At 37.0% G+C, this 21,590-nt stretch overlaps 1 protein-coding gene across 2 annotated transcripts; it reads right to left on the reverse strand.

Moving 5' to 3' along the window:
- Positions 1 to 972: 972 nt before the first annotated feature.
- On the reverse strand, positions 973 to 20,333 carry znf271 (zinc finger protein 271). 2 transcript variants are annotated; one of them, XM_065294765.2, is made up of 12 exons: positions 20,247 to 20,333; positions 19,579 to 19,739; positions 17,722 to 18,006; positions 17,090 to 17,512; positions 12,693 to 13,013; positions 11,777 to 12,262; positions 11,224 to 11,442; positions 6,471 to 6,824; positions 6,083 to 6,391; positions 5,407 to 6,009; positions 1,802 to 1,912; positions 973 to 1,722 (listed from the first exon to the last, which is right to left on the reverse strand). In XM_065294765.2, exons 2-12 carry the CDS (start codon positions 19,724 to 19,726, stop codon positions 1,715 to 1,717), a joined length of 3,267 nt encoding a protein of 1,088 aa, XP_065150837.2. In that variant the 5' UTR covers positions 19,727 to 19,739; positions 20,247 to 20,333; the 3' UTR covers positions 973 to 1,714. The 2 variants fall into 2 exon arrangements, with proteins under 2 accessions (XP_065150837.2, XP_065150839.2); XM_065294767.2 differs by lacking the exon at positions 11,777 to 12,262.
- Positions 20,334 to 21,590: the final 1,257 nt, after the last annotated feature.

The raw sequence follows: 21,590 nt of genomic DNA on the forward strand, positions 1-21,590 counted from the left end.
TAATAATTTAGCTAATAATTTTAGTATTAACAAATCCAAGCTGTCTATAATTATTAGGGCTGTCAAACGATTAAATTGCGATTAATCGCATACAAAATAAAAGTTTTTTACATAATTTATGTGTGTGCACTGTGTGTAATTATTTTATATGGATTAATACACACACATTATTCTTTGTATTTAAGAAACATTTACATGGATATTTATATATATTTTGATATATTTTATATTATAAATATGAATAAAAAATATACCTAATTAAAATTGTTCTCAAATTCATATGTATTGTGTGTGTTTATATATACATAATATATACACAGAGTACACACACACACATTATGCAAACACAAACTTTTATTTTGTATGTGATTAATTGCGATTAATCTTTTGACAGCCCTAATAATTATAGACAGCTTGGATTTATTAATATATATATATATATATATATATTCCCCATAAATTATTGTTCTTAAATTTATAGTCTGTTTTATGGTAAAGTTGTTTTACACTTTGAAACTATTTCAGGATTATAATTTTAAATTATACAAAGCTATCTCATGGCAATTCGTACGTATTTTACGAGGTGGATAATTCCTATTAATTCGTATGGCCACATTTGTAAATGTTTCTATGATTTGCCTTTACCCCTGTGACGTTGGGGTTAGAGGTGGGGTTTCATATTGTTTTTTATAATAATTGTACATTTTTTGCACAATTAACATCGTATGAATTCTTATGAATTGGCCAACTCGTGAAATATGTACAAATTCTGGGCTGATAAACAAATAATCAGAATGACACCGGGAGCGCATTAAAACTTATCTGGCAAATAGACAATGATTGGTTGTAACACCTGGCATTTTTTTGGGGATATTAAAAATATTTATATCTTTTTAAAAACATTGTTCAAAAATATGCATTACATCCATTTTAGCAGCTTGTTTTGTTATTGACCGCTATATGAGACAGATGCATAAATCTACAGACACTTTTATTAGGCAGTTTGTGAAATTCATAACATGGAAATTAATGAAATGTGAATACCAAAAAATTGAATACACACACTTATTAGTTTGTTATACATTATAAGTACACCTTTTACTATTTTGGTTACAGCAAAATTCATTATTCCATATTTGCTACTAGCCTGTATAAATGTTTTCCATTAACAAACAGAGAGTTGAGTTAAAATCATTTTCTGTAACAATCGACAACCGTGTGATTTATAAACGTTGAAGTGGACATAACCAGAAAAATTACTTTTAAGCTACAACTCGATGGTTACAGATAATCGCTGAATAAATATCTGAGGCTCCAAAAGTGAATGATTATATATCATCTATGCTATAGCACAACAAGAAAAACAACTGACATTAAACAAGTACACAGTGCATTTTCTGTGTGATTAACATGATGTGTTTTGCACGATGTTTATTATTGGAATGAAGTGTTTGATCATGCCGTGTATATTACATTCAGTTCTTTCATTGTCTCTATGCAGCAGCAAAACCAAATCAAAACCGCAGGACATCCATCGTGTTTACGAGTACTTTAGTATAGATGTGTTAAACGTCCATTGAGTAGAACAAGCTATTACTGTCACACCCAGAAATATAACAGCATATATTAGATAGATGAAAATATGATGGCATTCCTCTTTAAACGTGATTCTTGGTATAAGCTGAAAATTTGAAGAAGATGCCGGTGGATAATCTCATTCACCTATTAAAGGTAAAAAAACACTTTACATAAATTTAAACTTCTGCTGTTAATGAAAAATAATAATGTAAGCTATACGTACCATATTCGTCATCAGAGTCTGGTTCTTGTTTTACTTCTACAGCTTTGCTAGACGGGCCTACGCCAACAGTGATCTTCACAATTTTCTTCATTATGGGTGAATCTTTATCCTCTGAAAACATTCATTTTAAATAACAAACAGTTACAAACCACACTTACGCAAGGATTTGGTCACACTTAAAGGAAAACACCACCGTTTTTCAATATTTTACTATGTTCTTACCTCAAATTAAACGAATGAATACATACCTATCTTTTTTCAATGCGTGCACTTAATCTTTGTAGAGCACGTTGTGAATGTGTTAGCATTTAGCTTAGCCCCATTCATTCCTTAGGATCCAAACAGGGATGAATTTAGAAGATACCAAACACTTCCATGTTTTCCCTATTTAAAGACTGTTACATGAGAAGTTACACGAGTAAGTATGGTGGCATAAAATAAAACGTGGCGATTTTTTACACCAAACCACTTGTCTTTAATTTAAAAACATGGCTCCCTTTATCTCAGTGGAATAAGATTTTGTGACTTTTTCAGATTATCTCTCAAGATTTAAATATTAAAAAAACTGGGCTTGATTTGGTCGTTCTAAAGAGGTGTAAAAAAAATGTTGTAAATGGTAAAAATGCAAATTGAAATGAATGGGAAATGCAAAAAAATTATTTTTGTCTTTTTATTTGTCAAAAAAATCAATGCATCTAAAAATATATCAGAAAATTTAAACACAGAAAAGTAGGCCTGGTACTAGAGCACAAATGCAATATAGAAAAGACATGCTCAATCACACACACACGCATGCGCCCAAACACACACTTAGGGCTCAATCATACACCCGCAGCAATGCGGCGCAATGCAGCGCAATGCCCGACGCAAGTGTCTTTTGCTAATTTCAACCTGGCGCAATTATCATTTTCACGTCTAGCGCCACGTTGTTTAAATAGCAAATGCGAGGTGTGTTCAGGCGCATTGTTGGCGCGTTGCTATTTTGAGGCAACTAAAATAGACTACGCCATTGACCAACAAAAACCTGGATTACCTGGCGCAATATGTTTTTTGTTATTTAAAGAGCGCATTAGTAATATGCGCCTATAAACGGGACAACAACGCGGGTTTGCTTATCACATACATGAATGCGCAGCAGCACAAAAATGTTTTTTAATATGACAGATGAAAGGATTGAATGTAAAAGATTATTATTGAGTCTCTTGGACATAAATGAGGACCGATTATGAGACGCTAGAAGGCGCAAAGAGCTGCTTCACCTGCAGCCTGGTAAATGCTTTGCTTTAAACAAATGCTTCTATTTTTAAATTTATTGCATATGATGGCTCTGTACCTGTGGATATGGAGAGAAGAGAAAAATTAAATGCTTTTTAAAAATCCAATGCTGCTGTCCGAGTGCTGAAACGCTTCGGCTCTCCGCACGTTTGTAAATTCTTTATCTCTTTTCTTGCATATTTGCTAATTATTTTATGAGATTACATTGATTATGTAGGATATCAATACATTAACAGCAATTAAAAGCCTGCTATTTGTACTTCTATGACTGAAAGAAACAGCTTTTAAAGGTTTTTATCCAAAAAAATAAAAATTTCAATAAAAATTAAAATGAAAACAAATTTTTTTAACATTATTCTTAAACTGAGGATCTTCTTTCTCCACTTAGTTTTCCAGTTTACAAAGTCTGTCATTTAAATAGGGATTACACATAGCGCCAGCGCAACAGGCTTTTAAAGGGGATGAGAGATGAGACTCTCATTGGTTTATTGCACGTTACGCCCAAAGCACACCCATTACTCATTAGGAAAATATTAACAACCCTTTTCATCCGTGAGCTTGGCGCACAAACCATTTTTCCTGTCGTTAAATTAGCAAAAGTGGCATCGGACATGCCCATTTACACCATGCGCTGTGCGCTTTAGACAATGCACTTAGATCATTAACTCTTTCACCGCCAGCTTTTTTCATGATTTTCACAAAAGTTTAATGCCTTTCAGAAAATGCTCCTTTTTAAATATATAAACATACAATATATGAAATAAAAGAACAGACCCTCTGCTTTCAAACAAAAAATCAGTTTCATCCTACCTTCATGTGTTCTGTTTTTATCACCTCTCAAATATGTGTAGTTTTCATCAAAAACACCAAATTTTGAGCAAAAAGCTGAGATAATTCCATTTTTGTGAAGGACTTTTGATAGAGATCAGAAGCAGAGCGATCTTTAAAACATACACGGACATACAGCTGTTTGCCCTAGGGCGGGTGTTCAGTCCTACAGAGCCGCAGTCCTGCAGAGTTTAGTTCCAACCCTAATCAAACACACCTGAACAAGCTATTCAATGTCTTTAGGATTTAGACAGCAGGTTAGATTATCAGTGCTTAGGCTAAAATATGCAGGACTGCGGCTCTCTAGGACCGAACTTGCCTACCCCTGCCCTAGGGCAATACTTCCGGTTTTTATAAGTTGCGGAAGAGCACCACCTGGTGGATAATAGTGGTATTGCAGATTGACGAGATATCTCGTCAATGGCGGGGAAAGAGTTAAAATAGAGCCCACAGACTCACATACACAGTAAAACTTACACACACATAAAGACACGAACACACATGCACACACACACTTACATTTAGTCAAATTTCTTTGACATTTTGTAAAAACAGACATTTCAAAATGCATCTCAAAAACTACCAAAAAATCTACTATTTGAAATAATATTTATTTTTAATGTCCTTTCTAATGTTTATATATACATAAATTCACAAAATGTATCACTTAAGTAGTGATGTGAGCAGTTGGGCACATCCAGTTAAATGAATGGGTCTCTATGGGTCTCTGCTGGTCAAAATTTCCTAAACTGTAATTCTTTTATGGGTTTTTTTGTAAACACCTAATGGCCGAATTCAACACATAACATCTAGATCAATATCTTAAAAACAATTTGAATCAAATTTAATTCAAAATGTATGTGAATTTTACAGGCAAGCTAATGGTGCAGCTGAGGAATTAATGTATAGATGGGAAGTAAACAAAAAAAGTAATATATTATTTGTATCATTTAAAATGTATATATTTCTGTAATCACGCTTTTAATCTCTGGGATAATTTTTACCCCAGCGAAACTATAACATACAGGAAAATAGGGGCTTATGAGCAGATAAAAATGAGAACTATATTGTATAGCGTAAGAGCACTTAGTTTGCAGCACTTGGACCTCGGCGCACAGTAACATCATCACTACTTACTACTCCCTCTTTTGCTCAAACTTCAATATTACTGCGCCCGAGGTCAAAGTGCTGCAAACTAAGTGCTCTTCCGCCATACAATATAGTTCTCATTTTTTATCAACTTAAAAAATCGCCACGTTTTGTTTTGTGCCATCATACTTACTTTAAATAGGGAAAACATTGAAGTGTTTGGTGGCTTCTAAATTCATCCCTGTTTGGATCCTAAGAAATAAATGGGGCTAAGCTAAATGCTAACACATTCACGACGCGCTGTACAAAGATTAGGTGCACGCATTGTAAAAGATAGGTATGTATTCATTCGTCTAAGTTGAGGTAAGAACACAGTAAAATATTGTTTTCCTTCAAAGAAACACCTTACTTACCTCCATGCATTACACGCAGGTGTTTTTTCATGGACGACGAATGCGCGAAAAATTTAAGACATAACGGGCACTGGTAAGGCTTTTCTCCCGTGTGACTCCGCAGATGCACGGACAGATGAGCGAACTGCCGATAACTCTTCTTGCATTGTGGGCACTGATACGGTTTCTCTCCAGTGTGAACTCTCTGGTGAACCGCCAGATCTTTGGCTTGGCCAAAGGTCTTGCCGCATTCGGGGCACTCGTACTTGGGTTTGTTGTCTTTGGTGTGAGTACGCAGGTGCACCTTGAGGTGTCCGCCCTGACTGAAGATCTTACTACATATGGGGCACTCGTGCTTTTCCTCCGTGTGAGTCCTGCGATGGAGCACCAGACTGCTGGGCTGACTGAAGCTTCGTTCGCACTGTGAGCATTGAAAGAGTTCGTTGCCCTTGGCGTAGTGATGGCGGCGCTGATGACGTGCGAGATCGGCGACTTTGACGAATCCTCTGTCGCACTCGGGGCACTTGTGAGGCCTTTCTCCTTCGTGAACGTAGCGCACGTGTTTGCGGAGTCCTGACGCTTGAGTGAACGTCTTCAAACATAGACCGCAAGTATGAGCGAGCCCTGAAGAAGAGGAGATTGGTTACGATACAATACAGTACGACGAATATTATTATTACGACAGCTTACGTCTTACCAGTATGAAAGGCATCTTGATGGTTTTTCAGATTTGTCTCGGAGGTGAACGTATCGTCGCACATCGAACACTGGATGGGGTTACCGCCCGGGTGGCTACTCTGATGGGCTAACAGGTTTCTCCTCCAGCGAAAGCTCAGTCCACACTGAGAGCACTTGTAAGGTCTCTCTCCCGTGTGGATGCGCTGGTGAATTTTTAACATGCAGTGCTGACTGAATCTCTTTCCACAGTGAGAGCATTCGAACGGTTTGTCTGGATAGTCTGGGTTTGGACCGTCTGTTGATCCGTCGCCGTCTTTCTTCGTGAAGCCTTGTGGAAAATAATGAGATGTTTATAATTCATAATATGAAAAGATTACTCTTTAAACAAATTTTTCTCTGAAACTCACTTTCATGGACTCGCATGTGAGCTCGTAAGAAACTGGGGCGCCCGAAACCCTTAAAGCATATTGGGCAGTTGTGCGGTCGCACTCCGGTGTGAATTTCCAGATGCTTTTTCAGGTCTCCAGGGGTATAAAAACTTTTATTGCACACAAAGCACAGGAAAGACTTCTCTCCCGTATGAGTCCTGATGTGCACGACCAGGGCCGATCGCTGGCGAAAGCTTTTGTTGCAGGTGGGGCAGTTGTACGGCCTTTCACCTGTGTGAATTCGCTCGTGCTGTAGCAAACCCTGACGGCGACCGAACTTCCTCCCGCAGTAAGAGCAGGGGTAAACCTTCCCCTCGGTGTCAGCATGCTCATCTGTTGAAGAAACAGCCATTATCAACTAAAAACTTACTGAGATCAGAAAATATTAACAAGCCTGTTTATACAAACAAGATTTGTAAAAAATGATTTTAACAATAAGACTCTAATACCAAATTTTGGTGAAAGTGATGCGCATTTTTGTAAAAGCATCAATAAATCTAAAAACAAATGCTTTTGTTTTCAATTGTTTTACTTTATTTTTTGACCTACTAGCCTATATAAAATAGTTTTTAAAAAGTTATATTTTAGGGGCTTTATGCCTTTACTTGGATAGTTTATTAGTAGAGAGTTGAAGTGGGAAATGGGAATCGAACTCAAGTCACTGGGAGCGTACTGGTGCTATATGTCGGCGCATTAACCACAGGGCTATCGGTGCCAACATAAACTACTTTTAATGGTGAAATATCATGAAAATCTGACTTTTTCTATGTTTAAGTGCTATAATTGGGTCCCCAGTGCTTCTATCAACCTAGAAAATGTGAAAAAGATCAACCCAGTAACTTAGTTTTGGTAAACCATTCTTTGCAAGTATGTGAAAAAATAGCTCCTTGAAATTTGGCTCCCCTTGCGATGTCAGAAGGGGATAATACCCCCCCTTAATCTGCACTACAGTATGCAACCACGGCCATTTAGTGCAGAGCTCAGCTCATTTGCATTTTAAAGGACACACCCAAAAGGGGCAATTTTAACATGCTATAATAAATTGTCTATATGGTATTTTGAGCTAAAACTTTACATATGTACTCTGTGAACACCAAATATTTATTTTACATTTTACAAGTCTTGTGTAATGTCCCCTTTAAAATGCAAATATCCTGTTTTTACATTTCAGACAAAAAAATACAGTGTTATAAAAAATTACACCTACGTCTTCAAATTATGTACCAACACTGTTACCATCATTACCATAAAAATTTCATATTAAAGAAATAGTTCACCACAAAATAAAAAATTAGCTGATATTTTACTCACCCTCGAACCATCCTATATGTATACGAGCTATCAGCTAAACACTAAGTTATAGTTATATTAAATAATATCCTGTCCATGCCCGTAGCCAGCTTTGAGGTCACAGAGGTCCGGACCTCTGTAAATTTTTCATATTAAAAAATAAAATTTGAAGTTCCCTGAATGACTTATTTAAAACGCCTTATTGTGCATCAGCATATATAATTAAGTTTGAACAGTTTACTGTATAATTAAGTGTAAAATGACGGAGATTGACTCAAGACGAGAGGGCACGGGTGCAGAGTTTGCAGTGTTGCCAGATCCCATTGTTAAAAATCCCCTTTAGATGTAGTATTTTAGTAATTAATGAGACACTTAGTGATATTTATAAAGTGATGATTACGTGTATGTTAGTATTAGCGATTTCTCTGATTTATTTCTGAAAAACAAGGTTTAAACTTACTTTGTTCTTTAAAGGGGCGATAAGTAAGATTTACCCCCATCTAGTGGTGAAATTATATTTTGCATTCAAACAAACAGTGTTCTCTAGCGCCTCGCCTTTCCAAATGTGTGTTGCACCTACGGTAGCCGTTATGTAATCACTGATCTCCTTTTCTTACAAAGAAAAGTCAGATCACTGGCAGAGGTTATTTGACACCAACAATGACATATTTATGAATAAAGACATTGATTTTGATTAATAAAACACTTAAAATCCTACTTACAGTCCCTTTAAAGGAACACGCCCAGATTTTGGGAATTTAGCTTATTCACCGTATCCCCCAGAGATAGATAAGTCCATACATACCTTTCTCATCTCCGTGCATGCTGTAACATTGTCTGACGCAGCCCCCGCTAGCTTAGCTTAGCACAAAGAATGGAAGTGAATGGCTCCAGCTAGCAAACTGCTCCCAATAAGTGACAAAATAACTCTAACATTTTCCTAGTTATGTGTTGTGACTTGTATAGTCACACTGTGTACAAATAACAAGGTCATTTGAGACACAGCGATCTTTTAACCATGTACATACTGGAAACTATATTCTCAGAAGACGAAGCACTGCTACGTGGGCGGAGTGATTTGCACAACTCTGACTGAACTCTCTGCTCCTCACCAGGGGCTTCTCGGGTGCTGCAAGCAAATCACTCCACCCACGTAGCAGTGCTTTGCCTTTTTAGAATATAGTAGAGATCGACCGATACTCATTTTTTTAAACCGATGCCGATAACAAATATTTGGATGCTTATGTGCCCGATAACCGATATGCTGAACCGATTTTTATTTATTGTTATACTTCTGTTTTTGACATAATAATTACTACAACACTACTGAACTGAACAAACCCTTATAATAATAATCATCATCTTCACAATCACTCCCTCTTTGCATACAAAGTCATAAATAGAGGGGTCTGAAAGAGTGAAGAATAATATTAATTTAATGAATAATGTAGAAACTATATTATCAATACATGGACTATTCCAAACACCCCTATCATTTCGTCAGAAATGGACTGATCCAAAGCTCGCACAGCGGTCTCCAGGTAACGGAGCGGGAGAGAGAGAAAAGTATAGCGGAGTTGGCTGCTTGTTACATAGTTTATAGAGTAAAACAGGTGGATTAAGTGCTTTTTTGGGATATAATATCGTTGTTTTGACCAGCAACCTGTAGCCTTCAGCAATCCAACCAGTAGTTAGCAAAGAGATTTTACAAATAATATCACCCACTGGAATAATACTTTCAGGAAAGTAACAATCAAAATGGCTTATATATCATTAAATTTCTTAACTGGTAATGTTATTTGATGTCAGAATAATTAATATTTAGTTGTTTTAGCTTATGAAATGGCTGTTGACAGCGCTGTTTATCTATGCATTTACTCACGCATTAACTGTATCAAACTGTGACCGCTTGCGGAGGTAATAAATAATTAATTAATATCCACAGACATTTATTTAGATATTTTAGCAAAATAATGTTTATCTGGTAAATGTTAATGTAACTTAGGGTAAATCTTGTTAAAAGTGGTAGATGTGCTTTAGCCTTCAACCCCGGTAAGTGATCAGCAATATGAACGTGATTTTACGATGCTAATGATAAGCATAAATAACAGAAAAACGAATTTAATTTAGCGTTTTTAATTCCACAAAGCATTAATTAATGGCTGTTTTATTCATGCAAAGCTACGTCGTTATTGGGACCGGATTTTATGGATCAGCCAGCGTGACTCTGTGAGTTCGTCTCTATTCTTGGACAAGCTGCATACATTGCTTTTAATATCAACTTATTTAACATAACATACATTAATGCACAAATAAGATGTGTTATAAATGCCTCATATGCAAAGTAAGTATACTCAAAGTCCTTTTAATGAAGTCGACTCACTCCGCCATCATATTTGCTGTGCACGCTGCTGCTGCTGTGAGCTCCTCTCCTCAGATGCGTCCAGCGCGCAATTCTCTTGTTTATCGGTCAATCCGATATTACAAAACCGATATCCGATAATCGGAAAATGCTCAAATATCGGGGAAAATATCGGAAAACAGATATATCGGTCGATCTCTAGAATATAGTTCCCAGTATGTATACTGTTAAAAGATAGCTGTGTCTCATATAACCTTGTTATTTGTACACGGTGTGACTATACAAATCACAACACATAAATAGGAAAATGTTGGCGTTACTTTGTCACTTATTGGGAGCAGTTTGCTAGCTGGAGCCATTCACTTCCAGTCTTTGTGCTAAGCTAAGCTAGCAGGGGCTGCGTCAGACAGAGTTACAGCACGCACGGAGATGAGAAAGGTATGTATGGACTTATCTAACTCTGGGGGATACGGTGAATAAGCTAAATTCCCAAAATCTGAGCGTGTTCCTTTAAGGGCAATTATTTTTGCTTGTTTTTCGTACTAATATCTGGCAACACAGTGACCAGCACCTAAACTGAAAGTTATCAAATAAGGCGCATCATTCAACATTACAATTGGTAAGACAAAAGCAATAACCTACCGTAAATATAATAAAACTTTATTTTTGTATTTTGTATTAGATGCAGTTGCTAGGGACTTCATTTGGACACCAAATATCCTAACAAGCAATTGAAAGCGTATTTATTCAGCTTTCAGATGATTTATAATAATTATTAATAAATAAATAAATAACCCTTATGGTTTTGTGGTCCAGGTTACAAATGTCTTCTGAGGTGAATTGATTTTTGTACTATTGCAATCTAATGTTTAATCCATAGTTTAAGTTTGAAATATAAATATAAAAACCCATCGTTTTTAATAAGTGAATTCTTTTCTTATCATATTATCTTACGTTTTGGGATACCTTTTAGCAAACTCCAATTTTGTTGTGACACCATTAAAAACGGCAATGCAAAGGTGGCCGAAATGCTGCATGTTCACTTTCAACAAGGTTATGTTTTAATGCATACAGTCTTACCTGGATGAAATATGAGTTGATGTTTTTTCAGAGATATTAAAAGAGCGAAGGTTTTGTCGCAGATGGCACAACGGTATGGCTTGTAAAGACCTCTCGTGGATGAACTTGAACTCTGGTGGGCATCGTGGACGTCACCACTGAGATTCAATGCGCTGTCAGTCTCCAAAGTGTGGGTCTGAGACTTTTCCAGATCGCTGGAGGTTTCTTCTGTGCTTATTTCTGTAAAAAAAGAATAATAAACATATCAGAAAATGTTTTGCAATGAAAAATATAGGCTAGCACAATACAGAAACCAAAGATTTCATGCTCATATATACCATATAGTAAATGCTCAAGCTTTTTAAAGAAAAGATTTCCAGTATAAAATGCTTTGACCTAGGTGGTCTATCAGGATGTCTATCTACCAGCTTTGACCAAGGTGGTCTATAGAATAGCTGATATTATTAGGTATGGTGATACAGCAGCAGCAGAGATTGTATTCATATTCAATACAAAAAAAACGTCTCCCTGCGTGTGCTTTGGTAATAATTCACCATGAGACGTAATGTCTTACTGTCTTCAGAAGCTCCAGGGTTTTCCGAAAGCATCTCTGATGGGTTTGATCCACCGCAGACTCCTTCCACATCATCCAGTTCACCCTCCATATTAAACGCATCAGCTCCGCTTACATCTTCACCTTCCTTGTTCAGATGAGACTGCATGTGCGCTTGCAAGCTACTCGGACGAGGGAAGCTTTTGGAGCACAGGGGACAACTGTGCGGTCTCACCCCGGTATGAGTTCCCATGTGCGTTTTCAGATCTCCCGAACCGTAAAACCGTCTGAAGCACACGAAGCATTCGAAAGGCTTCTCTCCGGTGTGAATTTTTCTATGCACGATCAAAACCGAACGTTGCCTGAAGCTTTTATTGCAGACGTTGCACCGAAACGGTCTCTCTCCGGTGTGAATCCGCTTGTGCTGCTCCATGTCTTGATGTCGTCCGAATATTTTCCCGCAGTAAGGACAGGTAAAGCGGTTGCGTTCGGCAACGCTCAAACGTTCTGTTTAAATAAATTCATAAACATGGACGATTTCAATGGTGAGGTTAACATTAAAACGATAACAAACAACGCTACTATTATTTGACGTAACCTCGGGACGCTGTCACCTGTCCATATTTTAGAAAGGTAATGCAGACTCTTGGGTACTCGACCACCTGGGCAAAAGTGTGCTTTAAAGGGCCGCACAGTGGCCTGAAACTTAAAATGGGACACCTTAAGTCCCGATTGCTATCCATAAAACTTCAAGTGCAGATCAAGGCCTCATATATGCAACTAAAATGGACTATTTTTACTGTTTAAGTATAAAAATATATTTTTTTGTTCAGTTTGGGCAGGACAGGTTGAAGAAATGTGTGTCCCAAATTTGGTAAAGACCATCAGAGAAGTAGCGCAAAAACGTTTAATTCAGACTATGATGCATTGATCTTACCTGGATGAGCGACTCGCTGATGCTTTATAAGAGAGAACGAGACAGAAAACGTCCTCTCGCAGTGTGTGCAACGGTAAGGTCTCTCCTCCGTATGATGGGTACGATGATGTTTCTTAAGATTCACCGCTTGACTGAAATGCTTTCCACACTGGGAGCAATGATAGGGTTTCTCTCCAGTGTGAACGCGCAGGTGGATTCGAAGCTTTGCTTGTTTGTAAAATCTCTTTCCGCAGTGAATGCACTGGTGTGGCTTTTCTTCATCGTGAACCGGCCGGTGAGCCGTAAGATCTTCCTCTTGAAGAGGAGTCGTTGTTTCTATGCCTAGAAGATAAAATAGAAGTTACTAATACATATATTTTAAAAAATTTTATATACAAAAATAAAACATAAAATGTCATGCAGGAGCATTCTGGGAACACTTTTGTGAGTTAGCAATAAATTAAATACAATTTGATGATTTATTTGCCCAAATGAGATTCATCAGTAGCTGCATTTCTATTACCCCAGTAAATTGCGCAAATTGAAATGGCGAATTAAAAATGCGCCCAATGGAAACACAGCAATTTTGCATAAACTCCCATATATCGCAAAAAAGTTTTTACAGTCAAGGGAGGTGTTTTTTCAGGCAATAAAAAAATGGAATATGTTGCAAAAATGCAAAGGATTTTTTTTCGCATTTACAGGTCACCTGACGTGCGTAAAAGTCACATGATCATTCTTTAAAAGTCACGTTTTTCCTGATCCGATTATTTAAACTTTAGTTAGTGCTACACAATCAGAATTCATATTTCTGAAGGAGGGACTTCATAGAACAAGGAAAACATACGCCTGTTTTTAGGACAGTGAAAACGGCCCTACAAAAATAAGTAGATTGTGTGAAAAATCACACTGTTAACACAATCAAAGCTTCAAACACACAGGAAGAATGGGAGTTTTAAATATGAGACGGTATGCTTTATTGGAAGACAAGACAGAAGAGGTGTGGTCGACTTCTTGTGGTATCACAGGAACCAAAAACCGCATGACAGTGAGACAAAAGAGTGATCTTAGAACCGGATCGTAAAAACGTCAGAGCCACCCTGATCGCGAATCATAAATATATTAAACATGTTTAATATTTACGATTAGAAATCCTAATGTGTGGGGGGAACCCCGAGGACGAACGCACTCACGCTCTTGAAATTATCACGTGAAACGAAACAATATCCAATCAGAAAGCGAGATGATGGAAGATGAAGCAGTCATAGCACAGCACACAGTAAAGTTGATGAAAAGTGAACTTGTGCAGAACATGTTCCCGCTGTCTCTACGACTTCATCCAAACCCTTTTCTTTTTATTCCTTGAATTTTTGTAAAAATCATTGCAAGGCACACCACACACTATAGACGGTTTCAGAAGTAACAACATAAACAAGCGGCTGTCGTGGTCCGCACGTAACTTCCGGTAAACTCCGCCAAGAATAAATAACAACAAAGTTCTTTAAACTTAGTTTATTTATATAACAAGCAAAAAAACAACACGTAGATTTCTTAGAAAACCAAAACATTTGTTATTTTCGACGAGGCATTTGTTCAAGAGATCAGTTTAGCAACTAGTCAGACCATTAAAAAACGAAACCGGAAGTTCGGATCCAGACGTGTATCGCGTCAGTGCACGTGCGTCTGATGAAACCATCTTTAGGTGCAAAACAGTTAAATCTATGTTTGTGGTCTATCACATTTTGAAAATCTTATAAGATGTAAAAAAAATCTTTTGTTGTGTACCCAGCATTATGAGCACAAACACGCCCGTGTGCGTCATTAATAGCGGTTCACTTCCACAATTTAATTATATTGTGTTCATATCAGCAGCAAACCGTATCACAGTCCACATGAATTGTACCCCAGACCACCCTTTCAGCCGGACTCTGGTGCGGTTCGTGGTCACACACCTGGTTTCGTAAAACAACGAAACGATCTCTGACATAAAATGAACCCCGGGTGCGCACCAAAAGTGCTTATGTGAAACCAGTGCCGGCGCCAGCCGAGCGCTGATGAGAGGGCGTCTAAAATACCAGAGGGGGCGATCACATGAATGCATATAATTCCCCCAGCTAGAAAATACATAGGTTTGGTACATTAAGTTTTAAAGTGTTATAAACAAACATCTCTGTAATACAACCACAAAAACTACAGCTATAGTGAGCAACGTACAGAGCTCTGAACAATACAACAACAACAAAAAAACGCATACCTAACGTCACATATTAGCACAACACTACTCATTTGAAGTTCAGACCCAGAGGTAGAAATAAATTTTACGTAATGGTGGGGGGCAGTGTTGGCAAATAGAGGTGATGGTTTTCAGCCCAAAAACGGTCCAAACGCAACATTTTATCAACATTTTGGTTCAATTTGATCATATAACGTAGTTATTTTAACTGCCACAAGTAATGCACCAAGCTAGCGATTAAGCAGCTAGAGAACCACAATAGCAAAATGGCAATAACTCGTTTACATATACAGCTATGCTGTAGGATAGGCTAATTCAAATTCGTTAATTATAAATTTAACAATGTCTGTTTTTTATCTATTTACTCCTGATAAACAGGTGTGTGTGAGCGAGAGATCGTACAGGCTTACCTTTAACGTTAAATGCAGAACAATAATAGGCTGTTGGTTGTACGTTGACTTGCAAGGATGCTGAAGAACATGAACATCTGAACTTTTCAAAACTATGTACAGTCTGGCTGAAGTTCATGGTGCCCGAATTGACTTAATGACAGCCGAATATTTGGATCTTTGCACCTGAAATGCTCCGATAATTCATCCACGCCACGGCATTAATTGATGTGTGACAATCCGGAGTCCGGTTTGTAGAACTTCCAATGCTATTTTCCATATATCCATTGCTACAGGGCAGGCCCAGGTCACTCTCACACTCCTGTCTGTAAATTTTTATATAATTTCCCACTTCGACATCTTGATTTCCCTCTGAGACTCAGAACGCGGGCTCATTGTCGGCGTGCCTCAAGCCGTCAACACAAACTTGTTCAACTTCAGGCGCGGCTGCAAGAACCAACAACCACATGACGTCAAAGTACCGCGAGAACGATTCGAGAAATCATACTAAGTGTCGTTTCGTCTCGCTCTCGCGGCATTTTTACGTCTTCGCCTGATGAATTCGAACAAGCCTATAGGCTATACATGAGTGGGCGTGTGTCACGGTAGAATACATGCACACTTGTTTTTTTGTTTTGTTAAATAATTAGACTTTAAAATTCCCTTTAGGAAGACAATACACAAGGCAAACGTGATTTTTAAATAGCGCATTTTATCATTAAAATCCCATTCAACATTAATGGTGATCTGAGGGGGCGGGATAGTGCCAGTGAGGGGGCGACGCCGGCCCTGTGTGAAACCCTCCTTAGTTGCAAAACATTGGTTAATGAAAAAACTGCATCATTTTGCAATGAGTTTTTGTTGACATTTAGACAACAATGCTAAAGTTTTGTGCAAATCTTTAACTCTTTCACCGCCATTGACGAGATATCTCGTCAATTAAGAGAAAACGCTTCCCCGCCAATGACGAGATTTTCCGTCTTTCCGCAATACCGCTATTATCCACCAGGTGCCGCACTTCCGCAACTTATACAACCCGGAACTAGCACCTCACGTGAAAGAGAAAGAACTCCGTGGATGTTTTAAAGATCGCTCTGCATCTGATATATTTAAAGAAGAACATTTTCTGGAAGGCATTAAACTTTTGTGAAAATCATGAAAAATGTTGGCGCTGGCTGGCAACTTTTTTAAAAAATGCTGGCGGGGAAAGAGTTAAAGTCTCTGTAAACTCAATTGTTTCTAAACACATTATAAATGTTAGAAATGTATTGCTAAAAAACGCAAGACTATGTAGTACTTAATTGCAGAGTTCAAAGATTTTTCACCATCTCTGTGTTCAGAATTATTTGGGCAGGGTTAAAACGGTGGCTCAATGACAGGGTAAGATGCCAACCCACATGGCCCGGCCCTAACACAATCACGATCATCCATTTAGGTTATAGCTGTATTTGAAAGTTAAGAGAAGGCAGCTTTTCCGTGAGTGGGCGTGGTTTCAGTGCAGACACCGCTTGAGAGCAGAGAATGCTGCCTAGTTTTCCAAGATTTGAATTATTTTATTTACTTAATGTTTAGTAAATAAACAATTTAGTGTCATCATTCAAATTTGGTCGGGTGGTTAAAAACACATTTTTCTGTGGTGTGAGTGACAAACTTAAAACACTTTTAATATCTGACCTCACTAGGACTTTGATGGAAACGCAGCTACTCCATTCCCATCTTTAAATAACACTAAATGTATTGTTTTATGGACATAATAGTTACCATGGTATATTTTTTGATATAAAAACCACACTCACCTTTTTCAACAGAGAGTGCTGAATCCTGGGACACAGATGGAGATCTCTCGGTCAGTTCTTCTTGACTCTGTGCATTGTTTTCACAAGTCGGTTCATCACTGGGAATATTGTCTACAAGTTTAGGAGAAGGTGACTCGGTATCGTCTCTATTTGAGTCCATGTCCATTTGTTTCTGTGGATCTTCCACAGAACTGCAAGGCTTTTCAACATGAAGAGCATCCAAATGGTTCAAGTCATCTGATTCAGTAAAGGTCGGGTCAGGACACTGAGGTGTGGACAGATGAGCATAGTTGTTGACACAGTCCGGGCAGCGATGGGAAATCTCTCCTGTGTGAGTCAACTCGTGTTCCTCCAATTGACATGTAAAATTTTTCCCACATTCAACGCAGATTAAGCATTTTCCCTCCGTGTTGACATCTTGACCTGCAAACAAAAATGAGAGTTTAAGATCTATGGTGAATGAAATGCTGTGGCATCTGTTTCTATAGCTCACATGGTAAGGCATTGGCACCAATACTGATCACATACAAATAACTTAAATACACTGTTAGTCACTTTAGATGTGACTCCAGATCATGTTGTGCCTAACTGTGGTCAAATCTGTACCTGTATGAAATGTATGAACCGTGTACCTTGATGAAATGCACGCACGTGTCTTCTCAAGGAAGACAAGAGAGCGAAGTTTTTAACACAGATCGTGCAGTGGAAAGCCTTTGAATCTGTATGGACAATCTGATGAGTCTTGAGGTCTCTCTCCCGGGTGAACGTCTTTCCACACTCCAAGCATTCGAAAGGTCTCTCACCTGTGTGAATCCGTACGTGTTCGGACAGATGCTGTATGCGAGAGAAAGTCTTTCCACATTGAGAGCACTGATAGGGTCTTGCTTTGTCATAACACTGTTTCCTTGCCTGGTCATCTGTTTGAAGAGGAAAATAAACACGTTACCATCACAAGTATCCCATCTAGGGTCGCAAAATGTAGGGAATTTTCAACGCTGGAAACTTTCCATGGGAATTAAAAGGAAAATATTAAGAGTTTGGTTCCAAAACAAAATGTTAAATTTTTGATTGTGCATTCCAATTAATATCAAACTGCAGTTGGTTTGTTTCGATTTAAGCCTTCAAATAAAAAAAATACAGCTAAGTAGCACAATAAAACACAATAAAAACATGATAACATAATAATAAACATGTTTTTACAAAAAATTAAAACAGAGTTTTCTTGTTTGGAAACCAAACTCCTTATATGGAAATATATGGGAATTAACAGGAATTAATGTGAATAAACTGGGAATTTGAAAAAAAAATGCAGAGTTGCCTATAACAGGGAACTTAAAGGCGGGGTGTATGATTTTTGAAAAACACTTTGGAAAAGCGAGTCGGGCCGACTACCAAAACACACTTGTAGCCAATCAGCAGTAAGGGGCGTGTCTAATAACCGACACCGTTGCCTGGGTTGTGCATGTGTGGGGCGGGTCTATCAAAAGAAGGTCCAGATTCTATTGTGGTAGGGGCGTTGTTTGTTTAGGTCAACACTGGCTTTCATAGATCATGCACCCCACCTTTAAATGTAATAACAAAAATTTTGCAGCACATTTCTGTTTAAAACAACAATATTTAGTGCAATTTCAGTTGAATTATACCCTGCACATTCCTCAGTCACAAGCACACAGAAGGGCCATTGAGGCCACACCCCCATGCATGTGCATGCATTCTTTCATAACATGCACAGATAATTTCTTGAATCCTGAAATAATGTAACACAAATTAATGTAAAAATGTCAATTTTTGCATATATTTATGTAAATTACATAAGATTGTTGAAAACTTCTCTGTGCTGTGTGTAAGCTAGTGTGCAACAACCTTATACCAATGTAAAGAACCCCCCCCCCCCCCAAAAAAAAAAAAAACTACCAAAGGTTTGGAAACATTACTATTTTTAATGTTTTTATAAGACCTCTCTTATGCACATCAGGTCTGCATTTATATAATCAAATATTTTCAGAATATTACTTCATATTAGAAATTTGTATTACCTTGGATGCATGTTTGCTTATGACCAAACCAAATGTTTATTTATGTTTGTATGTATAGTACATAGACATAGTACAGATAATTACAAATAAATCCCGTTAAGTTTCCAATTTTTTGGAATATTCCAAAATTCCCCAGATTAAGTTCCCATGGAAAGTTTCCAGAAATTTACCAGAAACTTTCCCTTCCTTTGCAATACTAATCCCATCACAGAATTGTAGATTACACATTAGTCTATCTTCCATTAAAAACTTTTGCAATATTGTTTACAGACAGCATTTCCATTAAACAGTGCTTTGCATACTTTTTCGTAATCATTATTACACAGTTATTATAATCCAGCAAACAGATCCAGAATTTAAACACTACATCATTCAAACTGTGCAGTGCAGAATAGTGTAGTGTACAGTGCAAAGGTTGATTGCCTAATCTTTTAAAAGCTACTGCATGCTCACCCAGTTCAAATGAAGGGTCTGATGGGTGTAGATCAAACCCTCTGTCCACCTCCACTAAATCACAGTCATGTTCTTCAGTGCTATGCCCAGTTGATGGATAAACACCCACATCCTCTGGGTCACCGTATGACTTCATACTCAAATCCATGTTTACTAAATTCCTAGACAACAAAACATAGTTAAAATTGAAAAAAATTGATTGTTCCACATATTATTGCTCACAAAACATTACTGTAGTAGTTTTACATTTAAAATACACTATGGTAATGATTATGATCATATGAACATATAAATCGGTTCAACTGGTACTTAAATATTTATAATATTAAATAATACTTAACAAAATTCTTTATTTCTGGCCAGCTTATTTATCTATCAAGTATACATACATGCAATATAATATAATAAAATAAAACCTAAAATAAATTTAGGCAAAATAATTTAATGCAATATAATATTACACATCTCGATGGCCCTACACTGCACGTCAATAACAGCAATGCTAGATATTGATTAAACCCCCTTTAGCTGCATTAGCTGCAGTTATATGTCAGCACAAAGGGAATGGCGCATTGTTTCTCTTTTGGGCAGATGACAGGAGATAAATAATCATTAGTCACGTCAGTAAATAGAAAACATATGTACAGTTTATGCAGAAGCGGACTCACCTTTACTGTGTCTGATTATAAAATCATCTTGCACGTCCACACGGACGGACTCACAATCCGGAAACGCTTGCTGTTATGATAATTTCAAAATAAAAGTCGGAGGTGTTGGGAAAAAGGTTCATTTAAAATTATATTACAGTATTAGAAAAAAAGACATTACTGAAGTTTCCATATTTTAATCATATACTTACATTTTAATGTCTGAGAAAAAACTGTCACTATTTTAAAAAGTATTATGAGAAATTAATTTGTTCCTGTTGTTCAACTAGTATCATGCCAGCATTACCAGAGCAAAGGTCATGGGTTTAAATCCCGGGGAACACAGAAACAGATCAAATGGAAAGTCTAAATGCACTCTAAGTCCCTGTGAATAAATGTGTCTGCCAAATAAACGTGGTTTGATGTGCCCTACTGGATGTAAAATTAACTATGTGTATACAATATTACTGTAAGAGAATTTTGGTTTTACATGGTATAGTGTATTTTGATATGTGTTGACAGTGGGAGGTCTTTGATCAAATCAGAGGTGTATACTACTTAAGTATTTTAGTTACATTTTCCAAGCATCTGTGCTTTATCAGAGGGAAAAAAAGTTCCTTTACTAAAAAATGTTCACTACATTGTAACGCATAGAATCATACTGTGTATTCCTTTAATATTGCATATTAAAATTGATTTAATATCCAATTGCATAAAAATTGTGTACTTTTACTTTCTTGATAAAAGTACGAAAGCACTTTTTACTTAAGTAAAAGTAAAAAAATTAAAAGATGTTTAAATATAAACCAAAAACTTAAAATTATGAAATGTTGTGGAGTAAAAATTATGATAATATGCTTTGGAATGTATGTTTTCCAAAGAAAAACACTTATAAATGTACTTGAAAATGTAAAAATACAAGTAGTATTATACCTCTGGATCAAATACAAATTTGATTTAAACAAATACTGGCATCAGACACTGAGATTAGCTGAGACAAAACAAAACAAACACACAAAAAAAACTTTGTAAATAACAAATTATCACGTTTTCTAATTTTAATGTTTTGCTTTATTCAATCCTACATATATGTACAGTTATACCAGATAATAACATTACCACTATATACCACCTTTTGTATAATAGTTATTTCTGCATTTGGACCCTCCAATACAATTTTAAATAATTTATGTTGATTGTACCTACCTGTAAAATAATAAAAGCTATATTTATATTAACACTATATGTGATTTAACTCACCATAGGACTTGTTTGGGCTAATTTGACATCTATTTTTATAGCATATCTTTTTTATATTTTTTTAGTGGACCATGTTTAATGTATAAAGAAGAAATGCAATTGCAT

The sequence above is a fragment of the Paramisgurnus dabryanus genome, chromosome 22 (assembly GCF_030506205.2).
Source record: "Paramisgurnus dabryanus chromosome 22, PD_genome_1.1, whole genome shotgun sequence".
NCBI classification, from domain to species: Eukaryota; Metazoa; Chordata; class Actinopteri; order Cypriniformes; family Cobitidae; genus Paramisgurnus; species Paramisgurnus dabryanus.

Coding starts and splice junctions, on each gene's coding strand:
- znf271 (XM_065294765.2), bottom strand. CDS start 19,726: ATGGATTTGAGTATGAAGTCATACGGTGACCCAGAGGATGTGGGTGTT. Junction 12,263..12,692: donor TCAGCGAGTCGCTCATCCAG/GTAAGATCAATG, acceptor TTATTTAAACAG/AACGTTTGAGCGTTGCCGAA. Junction 6,010..6,082: donor TCAAGATGCCTTTCATACTG/GTAAGACGTAAG, acceptor CCTCTTCTTCAG/GGCTCGCTCATACTTGCGGT.